Source organism: Pseudopipra pipra, chromosome W (assembly GCF_036250125.1).
Source record: "Pseudopipra pipra isolate bDixPip1 chromosome W, bDixPip1.hap1, whole genome shotgun sequence".
Lineage (NCBI taxonomy): Eukaryota > Metazoa > Chordata > Aves > Passeriformes > Pipridae > Pseudopipra > Pseudopipra pipra.
Genome location: NC_087580.1, coordinates 19,998,413 through 20,021,936, shown reverse-complemented (window position 1 = coordinate 20,021,936; position 23,524 = coordinate 19,998,413). Strand labels below are relative to the sequence as shown.

The 23,524-nt window shown below is 52.4% G+C and overlaps 1 protein-coding gene across 2 annotated transcripts in view; it reads left to right on the top strand.

The window, feature by feature from the left end:
- LOC135405242 (hydrocephalus-inducing protein-like) overlaps positions 1 to 23,524 on the top strand; it is a 47,540-nt gene that overhangs the window by 6,633 nt on the left and 17,383 nt on the right. For both annotated transcript variants that reach the window (XM_064639912.1, XM_064639911.1), the window contains exons 6-31: positions 733 to 868; positions 1,357 to 1,521; positions 2,401 to 2,553; positions 4,413 to 4,645; positions 5,365 to 5,614; positions 6,226 to 6,369; positions 7,815 to 7,958; positions 8,443 to 8,756; positions 9,734 to 10,226; positions 10,720 to 10,818; positions 11,406 to 11,615; positions 12,472 to 12,609; positions 13,668 to 13,845; positions 14,370 to 14,500; positions 15,170 to 15,303; positions 16,207 to 16,343; positions 16,980 to 17,101; positions 17,176 to 17,367; positions 17,770 to 17,919; positions 18,964 to 19,203; positions 19,477 to 19,651; positions 20,112 to 20,273; positions 20,566 to 20,739; positions 22,176 to 22,300; positions 22,753 to 22,899; positions 23,203 to 23,407. In XM_064639912.1, coding sequence (XP_064495982.1) covers positions 733 to 868; positions 1,357 to 1,521; positions 2,401 to 2,553; positions 4,413 to 4,645; positions 5,365 to 5,614; positions 6,226 to 6,369; positions 7,815 to 7,958; positions 8,443 to 8,756; positions 9,734 to 10,226; positions 10,720 to 10,818; positions 11,406 to 11,615; positions 12,472 to 12,609; positions 13,668 to 13,845; positions 14,370 to 14,500; positions 15,170 to 15,303; positions 16,207 to 16,343; positions 16,980 to 17,101; positions 17,176 to 17,367; positions 17,770 to 17,919; positions 18,964 to 19,203; positions 19,477 to 19,651; positions 20,112 to 20,273; positions 20,566 to 20,739; positions 22,176 to 22,300; positions 22,753 to 22,899; positions 23,203 to 23,407 — 4,751 coding nt within the window. The remainder of the gene's footprint in view (positions 1 to 732; positions 869 to 1,356; positions 1,522 to 2,400; positions 2,554 to 4,412; positions 4,646 to 5,364; positions 5,615 to 6,225; positions 6,370 to 7,814; positions 7,959 to 8,442; positions 8,757 to 9,733; positions 10,227 to 10,719; positions 10,819 to 11,405; positions 11,616 to 12,471; positions 12,610 to 13,667; positions 13,846 to 14,369; positions 14,501 to 15,169; positions 15,304 to 16,206; positions 16,344 to 16,979; positions 17,102 to 17,175; positions 17,368 to 17,769; positions 17,920 to 18,963; positions 19,204 to 19,476; positions 19,652 to 20,111; positions 20,274 to 20,565; positions 20,740 to 22,175; positions 22,301 to 22,752; positions 22,900 to 23,202; positions 23,408 to 23,524) is intronic.

Below are 23,524 nucleotides of genomic sequence, written 5' to 3'. Positions count from 1 at the left end.
CCTCTGGCTCTTCTGAGCATTAACGTTCTCCATTCTCAGACTTAACGCAGATGTTGTTGTTGCTGCAGCCAAATTCCCTCCTGTGGTGCTGCCATGGATGTCAGTTTAATGACAAGAGGGATGCAGTTCCCTGGTACCATTCCCTCTCCCAGGCAGAGCTGTCCAGTCAGTGCCTGGGCTGCAGTTTTGTAACGCAAGTGCCAACGGGGACAGACCTGGGACCCGTGAGGTGCAGCAGCAAGGGAGCTGTAGGAACTGGGAGGATGATCACCCACTCCCTAGGGCAGGTGGTGGCTCATGCCCTCAGCACTAGGCAAACGGCTGAGTTTTCTGGCACAGCACCCTGGGAGAGAAGGGAGTTGTTTTTCCTTGAGCCTTGGTGAGCATTGACCCTCAATGGGAAGGCTCCTCCAGAGCTCACGGTTCACTGGGCCTGTTGGGGGAGTCCTTGCAAGCCTCCTTGGGCAAAGGAGGGGGTGAGGCAGCTGTGGGACAAGGCTTGTGCTCTGCCCGGGCACTTGGCAGCCTCTGCAGTGCTAAGTCTCAGGGTTTGCCCCTCCTTGACAAGACGTGTTTGAGTGGAAAGACGTGACAAGTGATTTATCTCTGTAGAAGTACTAAACGTCTGTTGGACAGTGAAAAATGTCTTATGCTCCATTCCATGCTCTGCGGGGTGAACGCTCTCCATTCTCTCAGTATCTCTCATTCCCTTGGGGTCATCTCTTTGCCCAGATGTGTCGTTCCTGAGCTGCGTTTGCTCTCCTCCACCCTCGACTGTGGACCGTGCTCTGCAAAGGTCCCTTGCCAGAAGACGCTGACCCTTGTGAACCCGAGCCCCCTTCCAGGATGCTACAGAGTTCTCCCTCAGGTTTGGCATCTAATCCACCTCCTCCTCTCAAATACTACTGAGGGGTTTATTACAGACAAATGGGGTTTGGATAAGACCTTGCTGGTTTCTATTCAGACTTAAAGATGTGCTGAGAACAGGATTCTACCTGAATGTAAACTTTAGAAAGCAGTTAAATAGGAACCTACCTGAATATCAACTTCGGGAATCATTTTAACCTCTTCAGGAAGCAGTTTATATTCTAGTGTTTGGGGTATTTTCTTGTGAGAGATCTTAGAAAGTTGTGAAAAGCTGTTGCAAGGAGGCTGCCAGCACAGGAGTGGGTGTCTGTGGATGCAGCAGCTGTTGGATTCCCTGAGGATACTAAGCCCTAACAATTCTTGCATCTTTTTTTGTGCCTTTCAGCTTTTTCCTGGGGATTTTTAAAAAACGTGTGTGAGTTGCCATTGTGGTAGATGTTAAGGAGTTTAAAGGTGCCTCTGAAGTTGCACTTGATTCTGTCCCTCTAGAGACACCAAGAGGCCGCTGCTCTGTGGTACTCCAGCCCCAAGCCGTGTGGGATTATCCAGGGTCACAATGTGGTGGAGATCCCCATTACAGTTGAAGTCCAGGCGGTGGGTGCTCATTCCATCCCGGTGGATATCGCCGTGTTCGGGAAGGAGACATCCCCATTGGTGAGTGTGAGGGGAGACGTGTGCTTTTGTGCAGCTCATCCTGGGGGGTGGAGTGCACAGGGATTCTTCCAGGGAAGGCAGGGACTTGTCATATATGGCTGGTGTGGACAAGGACAGAATGCATTGGTGGCATAAGCAGTTTATGCTGCAAAAAGAGGAAGAGCGGAGTCCTCCTAGGGAGTAATCTCAGCATATAGTTCATCTAAGCTGAAATTGAGGATTATTTTATTTAATTAATCTTCCATTTAAAATGCTGGTAACTGTGGAAACATCTCTTTTAAAATGTCATCTCTCTGAACACAAAAGGAGGATTTCTGGGAATCTTCAGCTTTCTGTGTCAGAAAGGAAGGCTGATGTTTGAAAAGTGGTTGCAGGGAATTAAATTTATATTCAAGCAAATGGAAATGATGATGCCAAATCCCCTGGATGGCACCAAACATCTCAAGCCGGGCCATTGCCATTTGTGCACGTAAACCAGTCAACAGGAAGGCCAGGCAGTGCAGGCTGTGCAGGGGAGCCTGACTTTTGACAAAACGCTTGCTCATAACTATCAGGCTGCTTCCTTTAAAGAGCAGGGTTTCTCCCCACCAGAGTAACCAGCTGTTTAACTGTCAGACTGTTTTTAACTACAGATTTCTTGCAAAGCTTTTACCTTTGGGCCAACAGTTTACAGTTTGAACATTTCCCGGACTTTAATCTTTTTTAATTGGGAGGGGAATATGTCAAATGTTTGCCTAAAAGGCCAGCATTTTAGCTGGAGCATCACATCTGTCCCTAGAGAAGTGACTTGAGTGCAACTGAGCTGTTTAAGCTTTCTTAACTTTCCCTGTTGTGTGGCTTTGTTTTTTTTAAATCTCTCTTACCTGCTCCCTGAAACAGCAAATGCATTTAATGTGCACTGGAAAGACACCGCTTGTCTATGCAAGTGTGAATAAGATAAACTTCGGCAAGATCCAAGTGATACAGGACACTTCCCAAACTCTCCAGCTGTGCAGTCTGGGTCTCATCCCTGCAGCCTTCAGAGCAGAGATCGTAAGTGTCTGTGGGGCCGTTTTCCAGGGAAACTCCCTGGTCAGCAGCAGCCCAGGACTTGGATTTTATATGTAAGGTTTCTATATCGCTCTGTGGGAGAGAGGAGACAAGAGATTCCATCCGAGGCAAGAGGAGCCTGGCTCTGCAGGTGGTTTTAGCTGGGACAACCTTCAGTGAAATAGTTTGCAGAGTTGTAGGGGCAGAAGCGAGTCTGGATTGTGGTTACAAGTTCTCCCTTTATTTTGTGGAAGGTATTTAGCAGTGCAAGTCACGTTTTTGGAGCTCTGAGATGAAGAGAAGCCTGTGGCCCTTTGCTCCTGAGAGGGCAAGGATTTCCCCATGGTTTCCTCATACCATCTACATTTACTTTGTGCCAAAGTGCTGTTAATGGTAGAGACCAGGGTGTGAGGTCTGTCCTCAAGCTCTGGGTGGGGAGAGGAGTTTCCCCCTCCTGGGGGTCAGAGCAGCCGGGCTGTTGCACACAGATACAGCTGAGGAGGTTGTGCATCCCTGGAGCCTGTGGCCTCCATAGCGTTCCAGAGTATCTGGAGAGCAGCTGCAGAGAAAGGCTCTTTAATTCATGGAGGCTGCACAGGGCAGAAGGAGCTGAGGCTGCTCCCCTGGCAGGAGGAGCTGAGCTGGTGCAGCAGAACTGGTGCAGCCAGCAGGGCTGGGCTGGCTGGCATGTGCTCCCCGCTGCAGAGGTGTCTGTGAGGGGCTTGGAAACAGGCTTGGGAGGAGGTTTGTTCTCCTCCATGCTGAGGAAGTTTGTTCTCCTCCATGCTGAGTGGGCTGGGCTCCTGGAGCTGGTTGAAAGCAGCCCCGACACAGTGGACGTGGTTGTGTCTGTGGATAAAGCATCAGGCGGTGGGGGAGAGTCCAGGCTCAGCCTCCTGGGCCAAGGAGGAGGAGAGTGAGTTTTCCACTTGCTACTTTCCCAGGTATCTGAGGAGTAAATGTAACCTCCAAGTGAGGGATTTCCAGGGCAGCTTTCTTCAACTCCACAATGAAATTCTGCTCTCCACCCCTGCAGAGAGCAAGCCACCTCAGATGGGTGGTGCTGGCATGTAAATGATAGTTTTTGCATGCTCATACCAGGCCGGGACCTGCCGAGCTGTGTCTGTACAGCTGTCCCAGTGGAAGGCCTTGCCTCCCTCCCCAGGGCAGCTTGCAGCTTTCTTACCCCATCCACAGAGGGAAGTCCATGAGAAAGCAGAGGACCAGAGTGCTTGGGAAGGCTGGGCCATGCCCACAGAGCAGTTTTCTTTCTGCTTCCTGTTTTCCTGCCCTGCTATAACCATTTAGAGCTGACTTTTCCAAAGCAGAGGGCTCTGGGGCACCTCTTTGCAGCTGATGATCAGTGGGAAGCCAGGGCTTTGGTCCTTCAGGGGCAAGGACTTTGGTGCTGGGCTTTTGCTCAAGTGGTTTTGCAGAGTTAGTCTTCAGGCTCTCAGCAGTATCCTCCAGCTGTGTGGCTGCTGTGGTGGGATTTGAGCAGCTGTGGTTTTCTGTAGCCTTGAGCCTTTGTGAAAACCCAGCTCTGTTGTGGGGAAACCAGAAGAGAGAAAGTAGCTTCCCTTGGCATACACTCCAAGAAAAAATTGGAGGGGGAATAACCTTCTCCTGAGGAGCATCCCTTGGGTTGGGCAAAACTTAAAAGTCTGTTAAAATGGATTAAAAGAGGGTAAAATACAGGTTGTATAAGCTCTGCTCTTGCCCAGACACAGTAGCTTAGATTTAGGGAAATGAAGGCTTTACAATTTTTATCCTCCTCTCTGTAGTCGTTCCTTTTCTCACACCCCACAAGTCACCAGGGTCCATGGTTTCCACCCTAAATGCATGTTTGGCTTGTCTTACAGGGTGGTAAATGCTGGAGTATTGAACCCAGGGAAGGAGTGGTCCCTGCCAAGACTGAGGTTCCTGTGGTTGTCACGGCAAACCTGGGTGACACAGGGAGATTTGAGGACAGCATGAAGCTGTTTGTTGAGAACAGCCTTACCAGTGTCATCCCCATCCAGGCTGTGGGCATTGGCACCACAATTGCCATTGACAAACCGTTTGCTCCAGAGCTGAATTTGGAACCCCAGTTCAAGTAAGAGATCTCTTAACTCCTGCCTCTCCTCTTGGCTCAGCAAGGAGCAGTTATGCTGTAGGCTTTCAGGCTAAATCTTCTACAGTGCTCCAGGCCCTGACTCTGTTTCCCTGAAGCCAGAGCTTCCTTTAGAAACATGTCGTTATGCTCAGGTTCCTTAAATTATTAGAGAGACGCCTCTGCCCGAATTAAGGGGCAAATGAGACCATATTCCAAAGTCAGTAGTACGGATTTTTATTTAACAGTAAATGTGAGGTAGAGAGAGACAGAGAGAAATGGGGAAAAGAGAGAAAGGGGGAGACAAAGAGAATGACAAAGGGACAGATTAAGTAGAGAAAATATCACCTCTGCATGGATTCCATTGACATCCAATTGATTCTCTTCTTGTGGCCTTCTCGGAGGTGAAGTGTTCTCAAAGTGATGGTTTCAGTCTGGATCCATTAGGGGAAGCCCAGAATGGTGAGGGAAAAAGCCCGCGGTGATGAAGGAAGTCCCTTTTGGTGAGGGAAGCTGTGGAAATACTACATTATCAGTATAAACCGATTTCTCTTTGCAACGACAATATCAGAAAGGCATCAGACATTGTTTCTGGTCCACGTTAAGAGCGGGAAATGAGGACGGTCTCCAAGCTGTTAACATCTCAGATTGCTTGCTGAGAGCACTTGACTGCAGGGAAATAGCAGCTCCCATGACCTTTTCCATCTCTGCTTCTCCTCCAGCCTCGTTCCCTGCGTTTTCCGGTTCAACGTGACAAACAAGGGGCGTCAGTTCCAGCGGCTGTACTGGGGCACAGAAGGTTTCAGCACCTTTCGACAGCGTCATCCTCTCCCTGCCCTCAGTGTCACCAAGGGCAGAAACACTTCCCAGAGACCCACCCCCCCCGTATTTAAGCTGCAGCCATGGGGGATGTATCTGCAGCCAGGCGAGACTATGGAGCTGGTGCTGGAAGGCTTCTCCAGCACTGTCCAGGTGAGGTCCCTGCCAAGGGCCGAGCCTTCCCCATCAGGTCCCCTCCAGTGGGGCTTCTCCTGCAGCCCCTTGACATTTGCCTGGGAAAATGAGCAAGGGCCTTCAAGACAGTGTTTAAGGCTACAGGTTTCCATGGCAGCACTGGTGGCTTTCCTTGCTGGCCACCATCAGTTGCTAAGGCTTTTTTGTGATTCCATAGCTACCAAACCGCAATGCTGATCCCAAAATACGGGCTGAAGGAAGTATTGCTCCTTCGGGGCAAACAGGAGTGTCACCTGCTGAGGCACAAAGGAAGGGCAGAGAAAATAGGTTACACTTAAAGCAGGAGCCCAAGCAGAAAGTGAATTAAACAAGTGTCAGGTGGTTTCTCTAGGGTAAGCAGGGGGTAAAAGAGAAGCCCTGTGAAGGGAGGGAGTGTCTCACGAGTGCCTTTTGTGGCTGTTGGGGTGCAGTGTTAGGGCCATTGTAGCGCAGAAGAAATAGGCTGCAGCACAGGAAGAAAAGGGGGCAGTGTCTGTAACTTTGTGGCCCGTGGGGGGTAAGGAGCCAACACAGGGCATTTGCTGGACACCCTGCCAGCACCACTGGTGACAAGTGACTCTTGCATGCAGGAGGTGGAGGAGAAGCTGGTGTGTGAGGCAGCCGTGGGGCCAGAGATAACAAAGAAAGAGATAATCAAGACAAAGGTCACCTGCAAGTTCATTTCTCCCACGGTGCAAATATCATCCAGAGCAATCACTTTCTGTGTGGAGAAGGTAACTCTCTGGATTGCATCCTGGCATTTACTGCATGGCTCAGCGAGAGAGCTCATGGGGGGGTGTGTGCTTGTGTTAACAGCCCTCTTCACCCTTCCTGAGGCACTTTGTAAAGTAAGTGAGGATGTTTTTAGAGATGAGACTGGTTTTTAACTTCCTTAAAGTAGAATTGCAGCTACAGCTGCACTGCTGAGGGGGACCGTGGCCACCTGGAGAGAAATGTCAGTTTCTGTGCTCACTGTCAAGGGAGGTTTTTGAGGATCCTCCAATGCACGGTGATGTCTGAACACCAGTGCTGTAGGGAAGCTGGGAAAACCAGATATTCCTGTGAATTCCTCAGGCTGATGAGGAAAAACCTGTCATCTGCTTTGTGTCTTTGCCTTCTCTGTTGTTGGTATGGATGCTCTGTGGTATAGCTCTATGGTACAGCTCTGTGCATTTCCACAAGCCTCACCTGCTTCTAAGGACCCACCCACATCCTGCAGCTGCAGTGATGATGACACCGAGGCAAACTAGGTGCCCTTTAGTCTCTGGATCCCAACTTCTGCATTATCATTCCCACAAGGTGTCTGGAAAGGATGTTGCATTATTTAGTTTCTGTGGTTTTGGGTCTCTCCTCAGGTTCCCAGGCTTCCATGGAAGCACTGAATTCTGGGAACAGGCAGTTTGAATGTAACGAGAAGCTTTTCAGCTCTCCCTGATGCCTGCCTGTGCTCTGCTTGATGCCACACTGATTTATGGAGTGCTCTGGCACTGCAGCTGTTTGATATCAATACATCCAGAACTAGTTTCCCAAACTCCGTCTGATTTCTCTGCACCATGCAAGAAGCCCACCACAATGCACAAACAAGAAGAAGGAGCTTAGGCTGATCATAGCTCTGAGGTTATAGACACCATGTGCCCGTAGCAGAGGCAGCAGGACACACAATGCAGAGGGACTGTTGAGGTTTCTGGCTGGCCACATGTTCATGGAATGTTCAAAGTTGACCTTGGGCTGCTGCAGGATCTCCACCCTGGGCCAAATCCTGCTTGCTTTTCTCTTCTGGCTGGCATCACTGCTTCTAGGAGGCTGCTGGAGCCAATAAGGCTGTGAGAAATGACTGTATATGAGGGAAGATCATATTGTGCTGTTCTGCCCAAGAGAGGAGACAAACGTTCTGGGGTCACTTTCTGCCTTTGATCTTGTTCAAGCAGCTGCCTTCTCTCAGGGGCCTATTCCTTCCTCTGTACATAGGAGCGTTTCCTTGTCTGCCAGGGGAGGCTGTAATTTCCAAACATGAAAAGAATCAGCTCTAGAGAAAAATGTCCTGGAAGGTTTAGAATCAAAGAAAAAGAGTAAATAGAGATGTATGCACTTCTGAGGTTGAAAAATGTGAAATGCATTGGAAGGGGAAGGAGGTCTGTGGCTCCTTGAGGTTGTTTTTCCTTGTCTCCTGTTTCTGTAGCACCCCGATGATGTCCTGACTCTTCAGTACAAGCCTCTGTCTTTAAAAAACACCTGCTGCCTGCCATTCCACCTTTTGCTGGACTTGGAGCAGCCGTTCCTAATCTGTGCTGCAGACCAGCAGCCCCTCCCTGCAGAGGCCCAGGTGAGCAGCCAAGGACCCTCCTACCAGTGGGCTTTGAAGAGGGAGGGCTGTGGTGGTGCCCTTCTGTTGGGAGGTCCTCAAGTCGAGAAGTTTATTCCGTAGAGTCAACAGTGGACTGGCCTGAACTGTGAACTGAGTCAGCAGAGCTGCTGAAGGAAGCAAAAACTCATCTGAATTGGAAAGATCCTTCCTGGCTCTAAGATATGAGGGGAAGGGAGCAGGCATCCAGGTGTGGGCAAGCCATGCAGCAGAGGTGTCTCCTGGAGAGCACCCCATCCTCTTGTATTGCTGCTGAGCACAGAAACAGGAGCCTGAGAATCCCCCACTGGAGTGTGGTGCTTGCAGTCAGACCCTCCCTTGTAAAGAACTGAAAGGTGGACTGGGAAGGCCGTGCTGGGGTCACACTTTGAGCGTTTACGATTTCATGCTGTCAGACCTTGGGACTTCATCGTGTGGGTGACTAACACTCCTTGTCTCCTTGCAGCCTGTGAAGATGGAAGCAGGGCAGGAACTTCATCTCTCCATCAGCTTTAACCCAGCTTATGAAAAGGATCCGATCAGCTGGGTAGCAGAGAAGACTATGAAGATCCGGATGGTGGAACATCCTCATGAGGAAGAGATCACCGTTCGGGGAGAGGTCTACTTCCCGAATCTCTGTATCCCGACCAAAGCACTGGACTTTGGTTGCATCGTGACTGGCACAGAACAAGTGCGTTACCTGGAGATGACCAACTGCAGCCCAATTCCTGCCCACTACCACTGGTCATTCCAGATGGACAGCAAGGAGTACCCGACAGAGTATGTGCACCTTTGCCCTCTCCTGGAAGCTCTTTTTCCTGGGTCCTGTTTGTACTTTTTCGCCATATTGACCACCATAAATGGTCTACTCTGACCTCCAGTTGAGAGACCTGGAGACACACCATCTATAACGCTGCTGATGCTTTTGAGAAAGCACGCAGGATCACCCTTGAGGAGAAAAGGCAACGCAGAAAGAATTGTGCCTTGCAGAATATACCATCTAAGGAGTCTTTCTGTTGTGCCTTTTGCAACTGGACATGCCTATCTCATATTGGCCTTTTCAGCCACCAACACGCTTGCAACAAACGTGGGTAGAGCCCTTCCCAAATCTTCGTTCGCGAAGCCCAGCCATGATGATGTTTGTACTTTGCAAAGACCAAAGCTGTTTGCCTGGGATCTGACAAACTGCTTTTGACTTTCCCTTGTGGAATAACACTGACCAGCCGTGGTCAGGCTGGATGCTCAGGGAATAGGCGTTTTCCATGGGTTTGGTGTTACTGTAGTCCCCCTCCTGGTTTCCTCTGGGAAGGAAGGCTGGTGGGGAAATCTGCTTTCTCAGACCTCTGTGGCCTGAGGCAGTGGCCACCTTGGTGAAGGGCTCCTAGTCCCACCTCCACAGTGCTGGTGGAGGCACTTTCACAGCCCTTTGGCCCCTCTACTTTGGGATGGGTCCTCTCTGCAAGCAGAGAAACAGCTCTCTTCTCCTTGCTGCCTTCTCTGCATTCCCAACCTTGGCCTGGAAGTGCTGGAGGATGCCCAGAAAGTCCCAAATCACATCACAGAAAGAGCTAATTAGCACCTGAGCTGATGCTGAACATCTTGTTACCTTCCCCTTCCTTCTCCTTTTCTGAGACACCCCCTTTCTGAGCTCACCACACCTGCACCCACCTGGGGGCTGCATCCTGACGAGGAATTGCTCGTGCAGGTGTCCCTCCCTCCCACTGCAGGTCCGTGATCATGGTTACGTTATTTTCCAGGTTCATACCTTCCCCACCTACATTCAAACCCCAACCACAAATGGTCACGTTCGGCTGTGTTGAGTGTGGGCGTTATTCAAGGAGGTACTTCAGGCCTGGAAGTGTGCAGGAGCCAGCCAGAGCCCCGGAAGCAGTGCAGGACTCTTCTCAACAATCATCACCTTCAGCAAACTGCCTGGAAACAGAACAGGATTCTTCCCAACAGACATCACATTTAGAGAACTGCATGGAAGCAGAACAGGATTCTTTCGAAGAGTCATCAGATTCAGAGGACTCCCTGGAAACAGAGCAGGATTCTTCACAAGAGTCATCAGATTCAGAGGACTCCCTGGAAACAGAGGACGATTCTCCTGAACAGTCATCAGATCCAGAGAACTCCCTGGAAACAAAGCAGGACTCTTCCCAAAAGTCATCAGATTCAGAGGACTCCCTGGAAACAGAGCAGGATTCTTCTGAAGAGTCCTCACATTCAGAGGACTCCCCAGAAGCAAAGGTGGGTTTTCTTGTGCACCTGACACCTGTGTTGCCTCCCCCTGCTTGCCACCAAAAAGCTGTGTTGGTGCCGACCTCCCCTTTTGCTGCCCTGCTGTTCTGTGCCCTGAGAGTGGGCTGGGCAGCAGGGCCAGTGGCTGGACATGGGGCATCTGGGGAGGGAGAAATAGGATACTTTTCTTTGGAGAAGCCCACTCCGATCCTACAGACCTATGATGAGTTTGGGATTTTTTGGCTTGTTTCCTTTACAATGTAAAATGAGGCTTTTCTGCCTCTTCTCATGATGAGAAGGCTTCCAGTTTCCTTCCTGTAGCAAGCCATGCCAAATCCTGATCTCCATGTACCCCCTTCCCAGCCCAGCTGGACCACCCATTTTCAGATCTCTGCCTTCACCCAAGAGCTGTCATTGCAGTGATGGCCCCAGAGCTGCCTTTTATAGAGTGAGACTTGGCAAGGTGGCTGTGTCCTGCAATGGAAAGTGGCTTGTCTTCCAGGTGCCACTGTACACTGCTGCAGGGCCTCGGAGCTCAGTAGAGACGAAGAGGTATGGGCAGTCGGCGGAGGTAAAGCCCCCTGGCTTCAGAGCGGAGGAGGTGAGTGGGAATCTCTCTCACTTGCACGTTTTCAGCGTGGCAAGCAGGTCTGTTGCCCCCAGAGCTACAGAACTCCCTGTGCAGCACCCATGGAGGGCACTGCTCCCCTGGTACTTCATCAGGTGCTCAACAGGATATTTTTCAGGAGCATTTGGTGTAGCACCTTGAGAGAGCAGCATGTAAGTCAGAGAGAGGGAAAAGCCTCAGGAGTCAGATGAGCTGGGCTGGAGTCCTCCCCTCAGCTCCAAGAGCTCTCACCTCTGAGTCTCTTGCTTTTCTGAAGGCAGTAAAAACTGGTTTTAAAGGCAAGTTCTGCAGCAGAGAGAATGTTTTGCTACCAGGAGACATCCCAGTTTACTTTAATGTCTGGTATTAATTAATGCATTGAGCAGTGAGTATGGCAGAAGACTTTGGCCATGCTCCCTCCACTGGTCAGTGGCATGGAGGCCAGATGAGATTAGGATGCTTCTGGCTGGTGTTTGAGGAATAGGCCCCTCCAGCTATGGTTGTACTTTGCTCCAAGCCACAGCTGCTCTTCTGCACCCATTTCCATGCTCAACGACTCGATCCCTCCTCCCCTCCTGCAGGTTTTCGACATCCAGCCAGTGTCCGGTGTGCTGCAGCCGGGCAAGAGCCAGCAGGTGCCCTTCACCTTCTTTGGCCACGCCAACATCATTGCCCGTGTCACGGTGCTGTGCCAGGTGGAGGGAGGCCCAACCTACGAGGTGGAGCTGAGGGGGGAGACTTCAGTCCTCACCTACCACCTGAGCGTCGAGGAGATCGACTGCGGGCTGCAGGTACCACCCCTTCTCCTGGCAGAGCTGCTGCCTTGGGACCATCACCAGCAGGTTGCTTCCCAGCCCGGCCCAGGGCTCTCTCCCCTTCCCAGTTCCTTTGTTGTCTCTGGGGCTTGGAAGTACAACCTTGGAGGGGTATGTCTGGCATCCAGACTGCTTTGTAATGGCCATCTCCGCCCCCCTCCAAAATGTTGGGAATTCCTTATCTTCAGGGTACCTAATGCTGCCTCCTGGAGCAAGCAGGATCCCAGTGGGGATGTCCAGAGGGACATATCCCTGAGAAATCCCTCTGCTGATCCACTCGTAAAGCCTGAGCTCCAATGAGATGCTCTTGTTTAATGCTCTTGCTTAATCCCCAAAATAACCCGGTTGGGCTTCCGGTCACTGCAGGTGGAGAGAATGTCCCAGAATAATCCCTACTTTACTACTTCTCAGTTAAAAGTCCACAGGTCTTTCCAGCTGCTGTCCCTGTCTTGGTGCCCCATCTGTCTCCCTTTTTGCTGGTGTGTTGCTTGCCAATACTTGCATGCAGGTATCTTTTCTTCTGGAATGCCTCGATGCCACCTCCTTTGTTTCTCCTGGCTGTTGGTGACCCCTCAGAGTGCAGAGGGCCTGTGTCCCCTGCTTCATTTGTTACTGGCTCTCCCATGGTTGTTCCTGCCCCTCTGCATACTGCCAGGACTCTGTTCCTGTGCAGGTCCCTGTGCCTGGGGGTTCCCCATGTTCCCAAGTGCCCATAGCTTGTTCCCAGTCTCTGCTCCTGCAGTGTGTCTGCTTTCAACCCCATGAAAGAGGAAGGAGATTCCCAGCACCAGGCCTGTGTCTGTAACTTCCCACTCCTCTGTCCTCTCTCCAGCTCTTTAATGAAGTCACCAAAGCAGAGGTCACCCTGCGGAACAACGGGAAGATGGGATTCACCTACATGGTACAGAGCCCCAGCACTGGCACTGCAGACAAGCCTCTGCCTGGTGTGCTCGTGGTCCTGCCCAGCACAGTGAGTGGCACAATTGACTGACCCCAGCCCTGTGTCAGGTGGCCAAGGAGAGGGTTAAAGAGAAAAAAGAGGGGAAAACAAAACCAAACCCAGCCATGAGAGACAGGGCTGTAAGCAATTGCTGCTGGGGGCAGAGAAGGTCAAGCAAGTGCCATCCTGCCAGACTCCCTGTGGCCTTGGCTGGCGAGTGGCTCTGCCATCCCAGGGCAGCCACCAGTGGGAGGCACGAGCACGTTGGTCACTCCTTGGCCCCCAGCTGCTGAGCTCTGTGGCTGTGCTGGCACTGAGGCTCTTCTGAGGGTCACCTACCCCAGCTATGGGATCAGACAGGACTTATTCCATGTCCGTACCTCCCCTGTGCCAGCACTAAGCAGCACTTACAAATTCCTTGCTTGGGCTTGAAGCTCCTCAGCCAGAAATTGTCGCAACCCCTGTGCTGGTCCTTCCCTCCTCCCAGCTGTGCTGCTCTGGAGCAGCTTTGTGGGGCAGTGAGGGGGCAGGGAGGAGCAAGGTTGGAAGAACCAAGAGAGGAATTTGGAGCATCCCACCACTGTCCCAGCTTCTCAGTGCTGCCTGGATGTCTTTGAGGTCAAGCAGTGTTCCTGTTTTTGTTTCTCTTTGCACCAGGAAGAGGAAGCCTATTGGCTTTCCCATTTCTTCCTGCCTGTCTCCTACAAGGGGTGACAGGAGCTGCTGGCCCTGCTGAGAGCGTGGGCACTTCACTCCTCTTCCACAGTGGTGGCAAAAGAGCTTTTACCTGTTCAACCTGGCTCTCACTGGCAGAGGGCAAACCCCGTTAGCAGCAGAACCATGCTCACGCTGAGCACAGGGCAGGCTCTGCTGGGGGTGCAACCTTAGGAGCCCTGGGAAGGACACACTGCACCCTCTGCACCCTCGCCTTGGAGGCTCGAGCTTTTGGGCACGAGGAAGTTAGAAGGTGATGTGATCTGATGTTTTCTTCCAGAGAGAACCTGTCTTCTTAGCCTGTCTGTGGCCTGAGCCTTCCTCCATCACACCCTCTTTAATGCATTGCCTCCCTCTTCTCCTGTCCCTTGCAGGCTTCCATTGAACCTGGCAAGGAGCAAGTGCTGAAGCTCTATTACCTGCCAGGAGTGCCAGGAGTCTTCTGCAGGACATTCCAGGTTCAAGTGGGTCACCTGAAACCGGCAGAAATCTCCCTGAAAGGAGAGGCGGTCTTTGCCGGGATCTGTCTGGACCTGCCCTGGAGCATCAACGGTGAGCAGTGCCCATCTGCTCCCCAGCAAAGTCCTCACTGGGGTTTTTCCCAACTGTAATGCCCAGAGGGCAGCTCACACCCATCTCCACCAAGCCTGGAGGTTGCAGGGCTGCCAGACCAACACTCACCCCTCTGGTTGCTTCCTGAGTCTTGAGCAGACAAGCACATGTAGGCTTTGTCCAAGTAACCATCCTGCAGCTCTTGCCAGCACTTCCGTCAGAGGCCTGGAAAGATGGCTAGACAGAAAAGCTTGGGAAAGCTATAAGAGAGACTGGCAGGGCTTTTGGCAGGGTTGGATTTGCATGACACTGCAGGGGATGAGATGCTCCTCTGTTGGGAGGAAGATGGGTGGGAGTGAACATGAGGATTCAGAGACAAGCAGCAGCGTCCACTCTCCAGAGATGGCTTTCCATTGATGGGTTGTTTCTGGGAGAGACCAGCATTCGGGGGAGTGGAACTTCTCAGCTTAAATGGTATTGGCACTGCACCCACACTTCTATTTGTGAATGTTTTCTTCCTTCAGGAAGTGAAAAATACAAGAAACTATTGAAACAGGCAAAAGAAAAGCTGAAAAAAGACAAGCAGGACAAGAAAGCAAGTGTTTGGAGGAAGGCTCGAATCAGGAAGCGACACGCAAAGGGCCCTGGCATTGTGGTAAGCACAACTGCAGTCCCATTTGGCACATGCCACCCTCCCCATGTCACTTGAGCCCTTGGCACCCCACAACACCCCACAACAGCTTCTCAGTGCCCTGCTGGCACTTGGGACCTCCCCGCCCCCACCTGACCACAAACATGCATCAGCTCAGCGTTGCCCCACCTCTGGTCGTGGTCTCTCCTGGAGATGTACCAAGCTTCCTGGCTACTCCCCTTGCTGAGGAGTTTGTTGCTCCCAAATCAAACCCTAGCAGGTTTACAGACCTTAGTAGCAGCAGCCTGACTGTGCCCTGGGACTGTGCTGGCAGTGCTCAACTCCAAGAGGCACCAACTTGATTGGGGTTCCCTTTTCTAGGCAGCTTTTGTCCAAGCTGCTTTGGCACTGGCTGGGGACAGGCAAATACCTGAAGCTCTGGAAGGTTGCTAGCTTGTCTGTCTGGCCAGATCAGCTTTTCTAGCAGTGGGTGGGAAGGCACAGATACTGCAGTTATTTCCCTGGAAAGAAGATCCTGGCTAGGAGAGCAGAATGTGTCACAGACACTGAGCAGTCAGAGAGGAGGACCCCATTCCCCCTCTCAACAAGAGCAGGGTGGGATCCTCTTTCAGATACAAGCCTGGGCCCTGGGAAGGGCCTTTGCTAACCAGCCACTGCCTTCCCTTCCCTCAGGCAAACACTTGGCTGAGGATGGAGATGGAGCAGATGCTGATAAAGGAGAATGCTCTGGAGCTGCAGCCAACCCTCATCTCCTGCCCCCCAGAGGACACTGTCTTTGACAAGCGCATTCCTCAGAAGCTTGTCCAGTGAGTAGGGACTCCTGTTCCCTCTCTGGAGATGCCCTGAGGGCAACACCCAGCAGTGTCCCCTGCTCCTGAGAGCTCCTTGAGCATGCAGAGCTGGGAACAGTGGGCATTTCAGAAAGGGGCTGACCCCAGTAGCTGTGACAGCAATAGCTCGTGAGCAGCTGACTGTCCTCCCTTCCCCAGTGCTGCGCTGAGCTTTGGAGCTGCTCAGCTCCCCACAGGTGCAAGGTCCCATTCTTGGAGCTGAGGGGACCCAGTGCAGACCATCAAGCCCTTCCAGACAGCACAGACACTGTCCCTGCTGACCAGCTCTGAAAGAGAATTCCAAGCTGCTCTCTTGGTTCTGACTAACAGAGCACCCTAAGCAAAAGGTGGCTTTGATGCTGGTGGGGTGGCAGGGCTTATCTGGGTAACTTGGTCCTTCCCTTTGCTCCTTCATGATGCTGCATGGGCATGGGAGGCTCCAGTTCAGGAAGAAGATGCTTTGCAAAACAGATCCTTCGTGTGACCTGGTTGCAGAGCAGTGAAGTTTTCCTGTTCAAATCTTATTCCAAGGCTCAGAAGCAATTTCAGGCTTGGGCTGTGCACCAGGAGAAGCGTTTTCACTGAGACCACTGGAGGTCCAGTGGATTTACCTACACTGGCTTTTTGTAGTGGAGGAGCTGTGACCAGAGTCCATTTAAAACTAATTTTATTTTCGGGTCCCATTGGAAGCTGATGAAACCTAGGACCTGCACTCCCCATAACTTCCCAAAGTCATTGTCAGGTGGTCAGGTCTTGGGTTTTGTAGGCTTGAGTTTTTACAGCAGTGAGTACAGAAATGTCCACTTTATTTGAATCTTCCATCCACTTGAACGTGTGGCCGCACTGTTGTTTAAGGACTGTCCTTACTCCTCCTTCCAGAGCTGAGCTGCCTGAGTACATCCTGGACATGGGCACTGTCGTTCAGGGTTACAGTAAAAGCTGCACTGTGAAGATCACCAACACCTGGAGGTTCCCAGTGGCCGTCCGGGCCAATGAACGTGCCCTGCGTGACACAGGTAACCAGTGCTGGAGAGGATTCCTGTGGGCTGCAAGGAGCTGTCTCAGACAGATTAGCTTAAGCCACTGCACATGGGGAGGTTTTTTGAGCTTCTTCCTCCCAGTGCTCCTGCTGGGAGCTTCAGGGCCAGAATTCTCCTGGCCAGCTGTGCCCAGGAACCTGGCCTGCCTGTGACTGCCCTGACGCTTCCCTGCAGGGGCCTGATGGGCTGATTACCCTTGTCATCTCCCAACATCTTCTGCCTTTGGTTCCCATCGGCATGAAGTTTCTTTGGGCATTCTGGGGGTGTTGCAAACAGATGGGATCTGTTGTGGTTGGAAAGTGCTTTGTCTGGAGTTCACACTCTCACAGCTCTGGTGTTCAGCCTTTACTGAGGAAATAGCCTGTTTGATTCTCTGGTGGATTGAAGTAGGCTTCCAAAAGAGGCCTGGAGGCAAATCTGCACTTCCATCACAGAGTGGCTCGCTGTGTCTGAGGGCTGCTCAGGTGTCTCCTCTAAGTTTCTGTCCCGGGAACAGCACAGTGTGAGGTTTTTCCCAGGGCTCCCATCAGGGCTCTCGTATGGCCTTAACATGCTTATGACACATTTCATATTGCTTGTGTATCTCAGCTGCTTTGTTCTCATCTGTTCAAGGTTTCAGCGTATACCTGGAGCCCGTGGAGTTCCTGATCTACGGCGCCACCAAACTGTTTCAAGTGAGCTTTGCAAGTGCCAACCTGCCCGTGGGAAAGGTGGATGTGCTCCTGCCCATCAAGGTACTGCAGCTTTTGGGGCAGGCAGCAGGCACATGTCACCTGGACTCTCAGCTGAACTCTCTGTCCTTCTCCAGGTAAAGAAAGGCCCCACACTGCACATCCGCCTCCATGCCACTGTGATTCAGCTGCTGCTCAGCCTCTCCAGGAACAGAATCCAGTTCCCCGATGTCCAGGTTGGGCAGTGCTGGCACGAAACAGTCCGGCTTTACAACCAGTTCAGCGTGCCCTGTGAATGGTTCCTCACTGTCAACAAACCTGCCAAGAAGGTAAAGCACAGGTGAACGTAACACGGAACGTCGTGGTTGGGTTTTCTTTGCACCTCCTGCCTTTTCTGTGCCTGTGGCTGCCTGAGTACTTGGGCTACAGCGTGTTTGAGGAAGCTTTTGAGGGTCCAGATCAAGGCTGCTTTGCCTGGACCTGTTCCATTGGCTGACGCTTTACTTCTCTGCCATCCTCACCCATTCCTCCTCCTCCTCTGAGGACAGGGCGGTGGCTCCCCATCTGCTTGCCCTGCCTGCAGGTTGTCCCTCCAGTTCTAGATGGTGGGGGCCACGCCGGGTTTGCTGTGGGTGCTCTCAGCACCAGGACAGGATCTCGGAGCACTCCAGGAACCGAGGCTCTGTCCTCTCAGACCATGGAGACCTCACACGACTGGTTTCTGTGCTCAGGTGGACAAACGTTTGACACCAGCCGTGCGTCAGAAGGAGCTCCAGGCTGCGAAGGATGATTCCCATGTCTTTCAGTGGAAGGCCCAGGAGGGAACCCTTTATGGTAGAGAGTGGTGTGACCTGGAGATCCAGTTTTCACCCCTGGAAGAGGTAAGATTGGCAGGTGTCGCCCCAGGAGCTCTGTCAGGGCAGGATGGTAAGGAGAGCCCGATGCAGGGAGTGGCAGATGAGCTCTTCCTCCACTGGCAGCTTTCTGGAAGCCCTGCACTCACCGTGCCTCAGTTTCCCCTGCAGCACACCCTTCTGAGAGGCGCCTTGAAATTCCCACAGGGAACATCAGGGCACTGTGCTGTGGCTGCCTCTCTGCCCATGGGGGAGATCTGCCTGACTCCCCTCGTCCTCCCCCTTGCCTGGTTGTATTTGCAGCCTGCGACGCTGGGTGCAGAGCAGCTGGCACAGTCACAGGGCATCAACCTGGAAGGGTCAATGCTGGCTCATCCTGCTGCTGGCACCAACAGACAAAACAGCCACCAGACACCTTCCTGGGCACGGAAGGACAGTCACCTGTAGTGGTGTGCTGCCAGCAGTCCCTGGGGCTCTGGCCCAGCCTGCCTGCACATTGCCATGCATCTGGGGAGTCGACTTCAAGGATGGAGCATTTCCAAAAGCCCTTTGCATGTGGCCACTGGGACTTGGAAACTGACAGGGTGTAACAGGATGGACACAAGTGCTTCCATGCCCAAGAACAGGGATCTTTTCATTGCTAGAGAGATGTAACCAACCATCTTGTGTCAGACTTTGACCAGAGCCAAACACTGAGCAGAGAAGACGACCTTTATTTCTAGCCAGCGAGAGCTCATCTGCCTCTCTCATAGAGCTGGTGTTTGCCTGATGCAGCAGTGCCAGGACTGAGGACCTTTCTCGCGTGCTTCTCCACGACTAGGGGAGAACATCTGATAATCCATTTTATATCCATTTCATACCCAAATACCCAGTTACACTGCACACCAGGATTCGTCCCAGTTACTCAGAGCCAAGGACACAGATGCTGTAGCCCCTACCATAAGTAAATATCTGACTTTCCATTCCCCCTGGAGGGACTGATAACACCCCTGACCTTTGGGCAAGGCTTGTATTTGGGGTCCTGTCACCTAGGACTTCATGGACAAGTTTTCTGCACTTTTTTCTTTTCAGAAGTCCTACAAAACCGAGCTGAAGATCAACGTTCGTGGGAACAGCCAGCTCCTCGTGCTGCACATCTCAGGACAGGGTCTGGAGCCACAGCTGGAGTTCAGCCCCACAGAGATCAAGCTGGGAGCGGTGCTGCCGTGCAGCCCTGAGCTGGAGAGGACAGTGGTGGTGAAGAACCCCTGCGAGTTCCCCACTGAATTTTACTCCCTGGAGTTTGATGAGGAGTACCGTGAGGAGGAGAAGGTGAGAGGGAAGGTCTGGTCCCCATGTATGTGCTCCCCAAGCTCTCCAGCACTCCAGCCTTCCCAGGCTTGTGCCAGGGAGATGGAGGCAATCCCCAGGGCAAAGCCTGGTGGCACTTTGAGGAGAGCCATCCCTGCTGGCAGTCTGTGGAGGGGCTTGGATAGCCTGTGTTGTTGGGAGGAAGGAAGGAGGGAGAAGATGGGCTGAGTCTGTTGGTATGATGGAGGTTGATAAAGGAATCTTGTGGATGGTTTCTCTTCCCCACGCGCACAGATCCTGCGGACCCTGGAGGAGTTTGAAGACCGGACGGCTGTGGTGATGCCTCCACGTGCTGTGGGAGAGAAGCTGCCCCCAGAGGTGCTGGAATGTTATGAAAAATGGAAGAAGATGGAGGCTTCAGGTCAAGAGATTATGTCCAAGCTCAAGGAAGAATCAGGCCAGGATAATGGTGAGCGTTTGGCATTGGCAGTTCTGACTGTGGACATAGCAGGGAGCCCAGCCCACACACCCTGAGCTCTCTGTCACCTTGTTCTCCATGCAAAGCCCATGCTTCTAGCAGCCATCTGATCTCCTGCCTGGTGGAGGAATTCCTGGATGAAGGGCTGTGGCATCCTCTGCCAACCTGGAGTGTAGCCAAAGCCAGCTCCTATCTGCCTGCCACGGACTGGGGAAATATTCAGGATATCCCCTTGCATCCCTTAGCCTCAAAGAGTAGCATCAGATGAGCTCTTCAGCCAGTAGGACCAGGTCTAATATCACTGGTTCTTTTATATTTGCTCCTTCCCAGCAACAAAAGCACAAGCTCATGTTGCTTTCAGCTGTCTCCTTTCCTGGGATCTGAGGGGATGGGGAGGATGATCAGGATCCAAGGTACGCAGAAGGCTGACTTTTCTATTTGTTCTGCACAGCAGCGCTTCAAGAGAGCATCAGGTTGTTAAAAGACATGGTGGATGAGTCTGACAGGCCCATCCGTCAGGCCATCAGGCGCTACACCCGTCCCGTTGTAGAAGAGCTCAAAGCCCAAATGCCCAGAGGGATCGCCATCATCGTCTATGGGACACCCCGGACAGGTACGGGAGCCACAGCCCTGGGCTGCAAGGAGAGGGGGAAGCAGGAGAAATGCATCCTGGTGGACCGTGGTGCCTGAGACAAAGTCCTCAGCTGAATATGAGGTGGAGATGATCCACCTGGGGCTGGAGTTCAGTGCTCATAACCGTGCTCAAGCTGCCTCCCTTGCGGTCTCCCCTAGAAGGGCACTTGCTCTCCCACCGTCCTTGAAACCTGTTTGTGAGTTTTCCAGAGGCTGTCCCTGAAAATGCCTCATGTGCAAGTGTCACCAAGCAGTCTTCCTCTTTCTTTCAGGAAAGACAAGGGTAGCGGCCGCCCTGTCCAAGTATTACAGTGCCGCCTGCTTGTCCCTGGACGAGGTGGTGACAGAAGCCATGTCGGACGAGTGCAGCTCGGCGGGGCGCCGTGCCCGGGAGCTGTGCGTCGAGGCTGCCCGTCAGCGAAGAGCCATGAGGGAACAGATGCCGGGTAAGGAGAAACGCTGCACTCAGAGCATGCTTAGGAAACCACCATGACCATCTGCTTCTGCTTGCTCAGAGAAATGGTTTGACAGCCCTTGGGTCTCTTAGGGGTCATGCGTGCTGTGCATCTCTGGCTAGTTTGAAAACAAAAAGCTCAATATTAAGGGCTCCAACAGGGGCACTTTTACTGCCATTCTTGGCACATATTCTTTTTTCTAGGGGTGGTGAAGCACACCTGTCTCTTTCTCTGAATTTTTTATATTTCCTCAAAGCTGAATCCAACTTGCTCCTCATGGGCAGCAGGCAGAGCCATTGTCACCTTCACAAGGAAAAAGCCCTCTGAAGTGGCTCATTAAGCACAAGACAACTGAGTGTGGCTTTGCAAATGTGAGAGGAAGGGAAGAATAACCTCCTAGAGGAGTTTCCAATGAGAGACGTGCTGTAGATAAGCTCTTTTCTCCAGAGATTTTCCTATGCCCACTGTCGGGTCACACAGCTTGTGCACACTGTGATGTTCTCCAGATTAGACTGGAGACTTTTATGAAACTTTGCCGGGCAGTTGGTTGTTGCGGTCCGAGGGGAAGAGGGGACAGGACATGAGGAAGGGTGCAAGCAGACTTGTTTATTCAGGCGTGCGCCCGATTCTTAACCGTCCCGCCAGGGAAAGGGGGCAGAACATCGGGTGGGCTATCAGACAGACAAATGGGGGAGCAAATCAGAACAGGGCACAGGCAAAAGGGGGAGGAGGAAGCCTGGGCATGTGCAGTTGTGCACTGTGTAGCATGAATACAGTGAAACCACATAATAACAGTAAAGTCCATATGAAAGTCCTGCCAATTGCTGTATGCTTTTCTCCATGCCTGGAACTGTTCCCATCCTGAATCTTGCTTCTCTACAGTTGGTGCCCTGAGCTCTGCAGGGTTAGGCCAGACCTGCTCAGTGTGGGGAGAAGTTTTGCATTGCTCCGCTTTGCACCTGGTTGGGTTCAGAGCTGGTGGAAGGAAGAAGGGTCTTCCCCAGCCCAGCTGGGGTTTTCCCACACGGAGGATTTAGCTCCAGCAGAGATGGGTGATGCAGCTGAGGCTGGGCTGCATGTTACAGTCTCCATGTGAAAATGCAGGATGGGTGCAAGGCATGGAAACAATGGTCCTGGAGGACGAATCTTTGGGTTGATCTGTAGGAGAGCTACTGTGCTAGCAGTGTCACCTGCGTACACGTTTGTTAGGAGGGGCCTAGAACTGGCTTTAAAATCCAGTCTGGGCCGGTGTGCTTTATCCTGCTGATAAGCAGGAAAGGAGCTGCTTCTGGGAAGCAGTGCTGCTAGTGCCCAGCAGGCTGGGGGACAAGTGCCATGTCCCTTCCAGGGGCAAGGCTGTGCCCATTGGGATGGAAGGTGCCTGCTTGCTCCTCACAGCCCTGCTGATACATCTGTCTCCTCTACAGGTAAAAAGGGCGCTCAGGCCAAGAAAACTGAGCCCAGCCCTGCGGACAAAGCCAACCAGAAGACTTTCAGTGCTGGACCCCAGAGTGCTTCAGCAACCAAGGATAAGGCATCCGACAAACCCCAGGCAAGATTTTCAGTGACCTCCAAGGTGAAACATGATCTGCACTGGGACCTTCCTGTTGCCTTTGAGATGGGAAGGGGCTGCTTACAGTGGAGGCTCCATGTCGCCAAGGGCCTGGTGCAGCATCTACAGTGCCAAGAGCCAACTGGGACAGGAATGTGCTCTGGCAGAAAAGCACCATTGGTTCTTAATGGTTTGTGGGCAAAGTGTATTCCTGGCTAACTTGGCTGCAGGCGGTGAGCAAAGCTGTGGGAGGCTGTGCTGGGGGCTTGCAAGCTTGGGTCTCTGCTGGCCAAGGGACGGGCCCTCCAGGGTTGTCCCCTGCAGCTGCCAGCCTGCACTGCAGGGTTGCCCTCGTCTCTACTAGTGAGGAAGCCCAGATCCGAACCCAGCAGTGGGAACTGTCCAGGGCTTTCCGCAGGGGTTTATTTTCCTTACCATGTTCCACATTGCAGATGGCAGCCGTTTCCTGCGCCACCGCTCCTACACCACAGCAACTGACCATCCTCACCAGGATGGGGAGAAAGGAGAAAAAGAGGAAGTGTTGGAGCTCTGTGCTGCCTGAGGAACTGCTGGTGGAAATCATCTCTGAACGGCTGCAGGTACGTGGCGTGGGGGAAACGGAGATGTTCCTGTGCCAGAGAGACAGGCAGTGAGAGACAGCTCGGAGAGGAGGAGGAGGTCTATGCCTGCTGCTGGAGGATCCTGTGCTGCATGCAGGGATCCTCGGGGGAAGCTGCAGATGCCCTAAGTTGGCAGAGTGTAGTGCAAGATCCAAGCTGGTTGTAGCTAATGCACTTGGAATGACAGTGGCTGGTGTCCTGAGAGATCTGCATTTACTGACCAGCTGCGAGCCCAGCGTGTGTGATGGCTGACTCGCTGTTCCCGTTTGTCTCTCCTGGCAGCTGAGTGACTGCTACAAGGGAGTGGTGTTTGATGGCCTGGAGACCCTCTTTGCGAGCAGCCTGGCATCTTCTCTCCTGTGCGTGCTCAAAGCTGTCAGCAATCGCCCTCATATCCATGTTGTGAACATCTTCCAGGATTCTGAGTTTTGGAAAGGCAGGCGGATGGCTGCAAGAGAGAGGAGGGCAGCTAAAAAACAGCAGAAAGGTGAAATATCTCCATCCGTCTCAAATGTCTCTCAAGCCCTCAACCTTAGCTGTGTGTATCTGGGTTTGCAGCAGAGCTTGTAAGAAATCTTTTTATTGATCCTTCCACCTTCTGCCT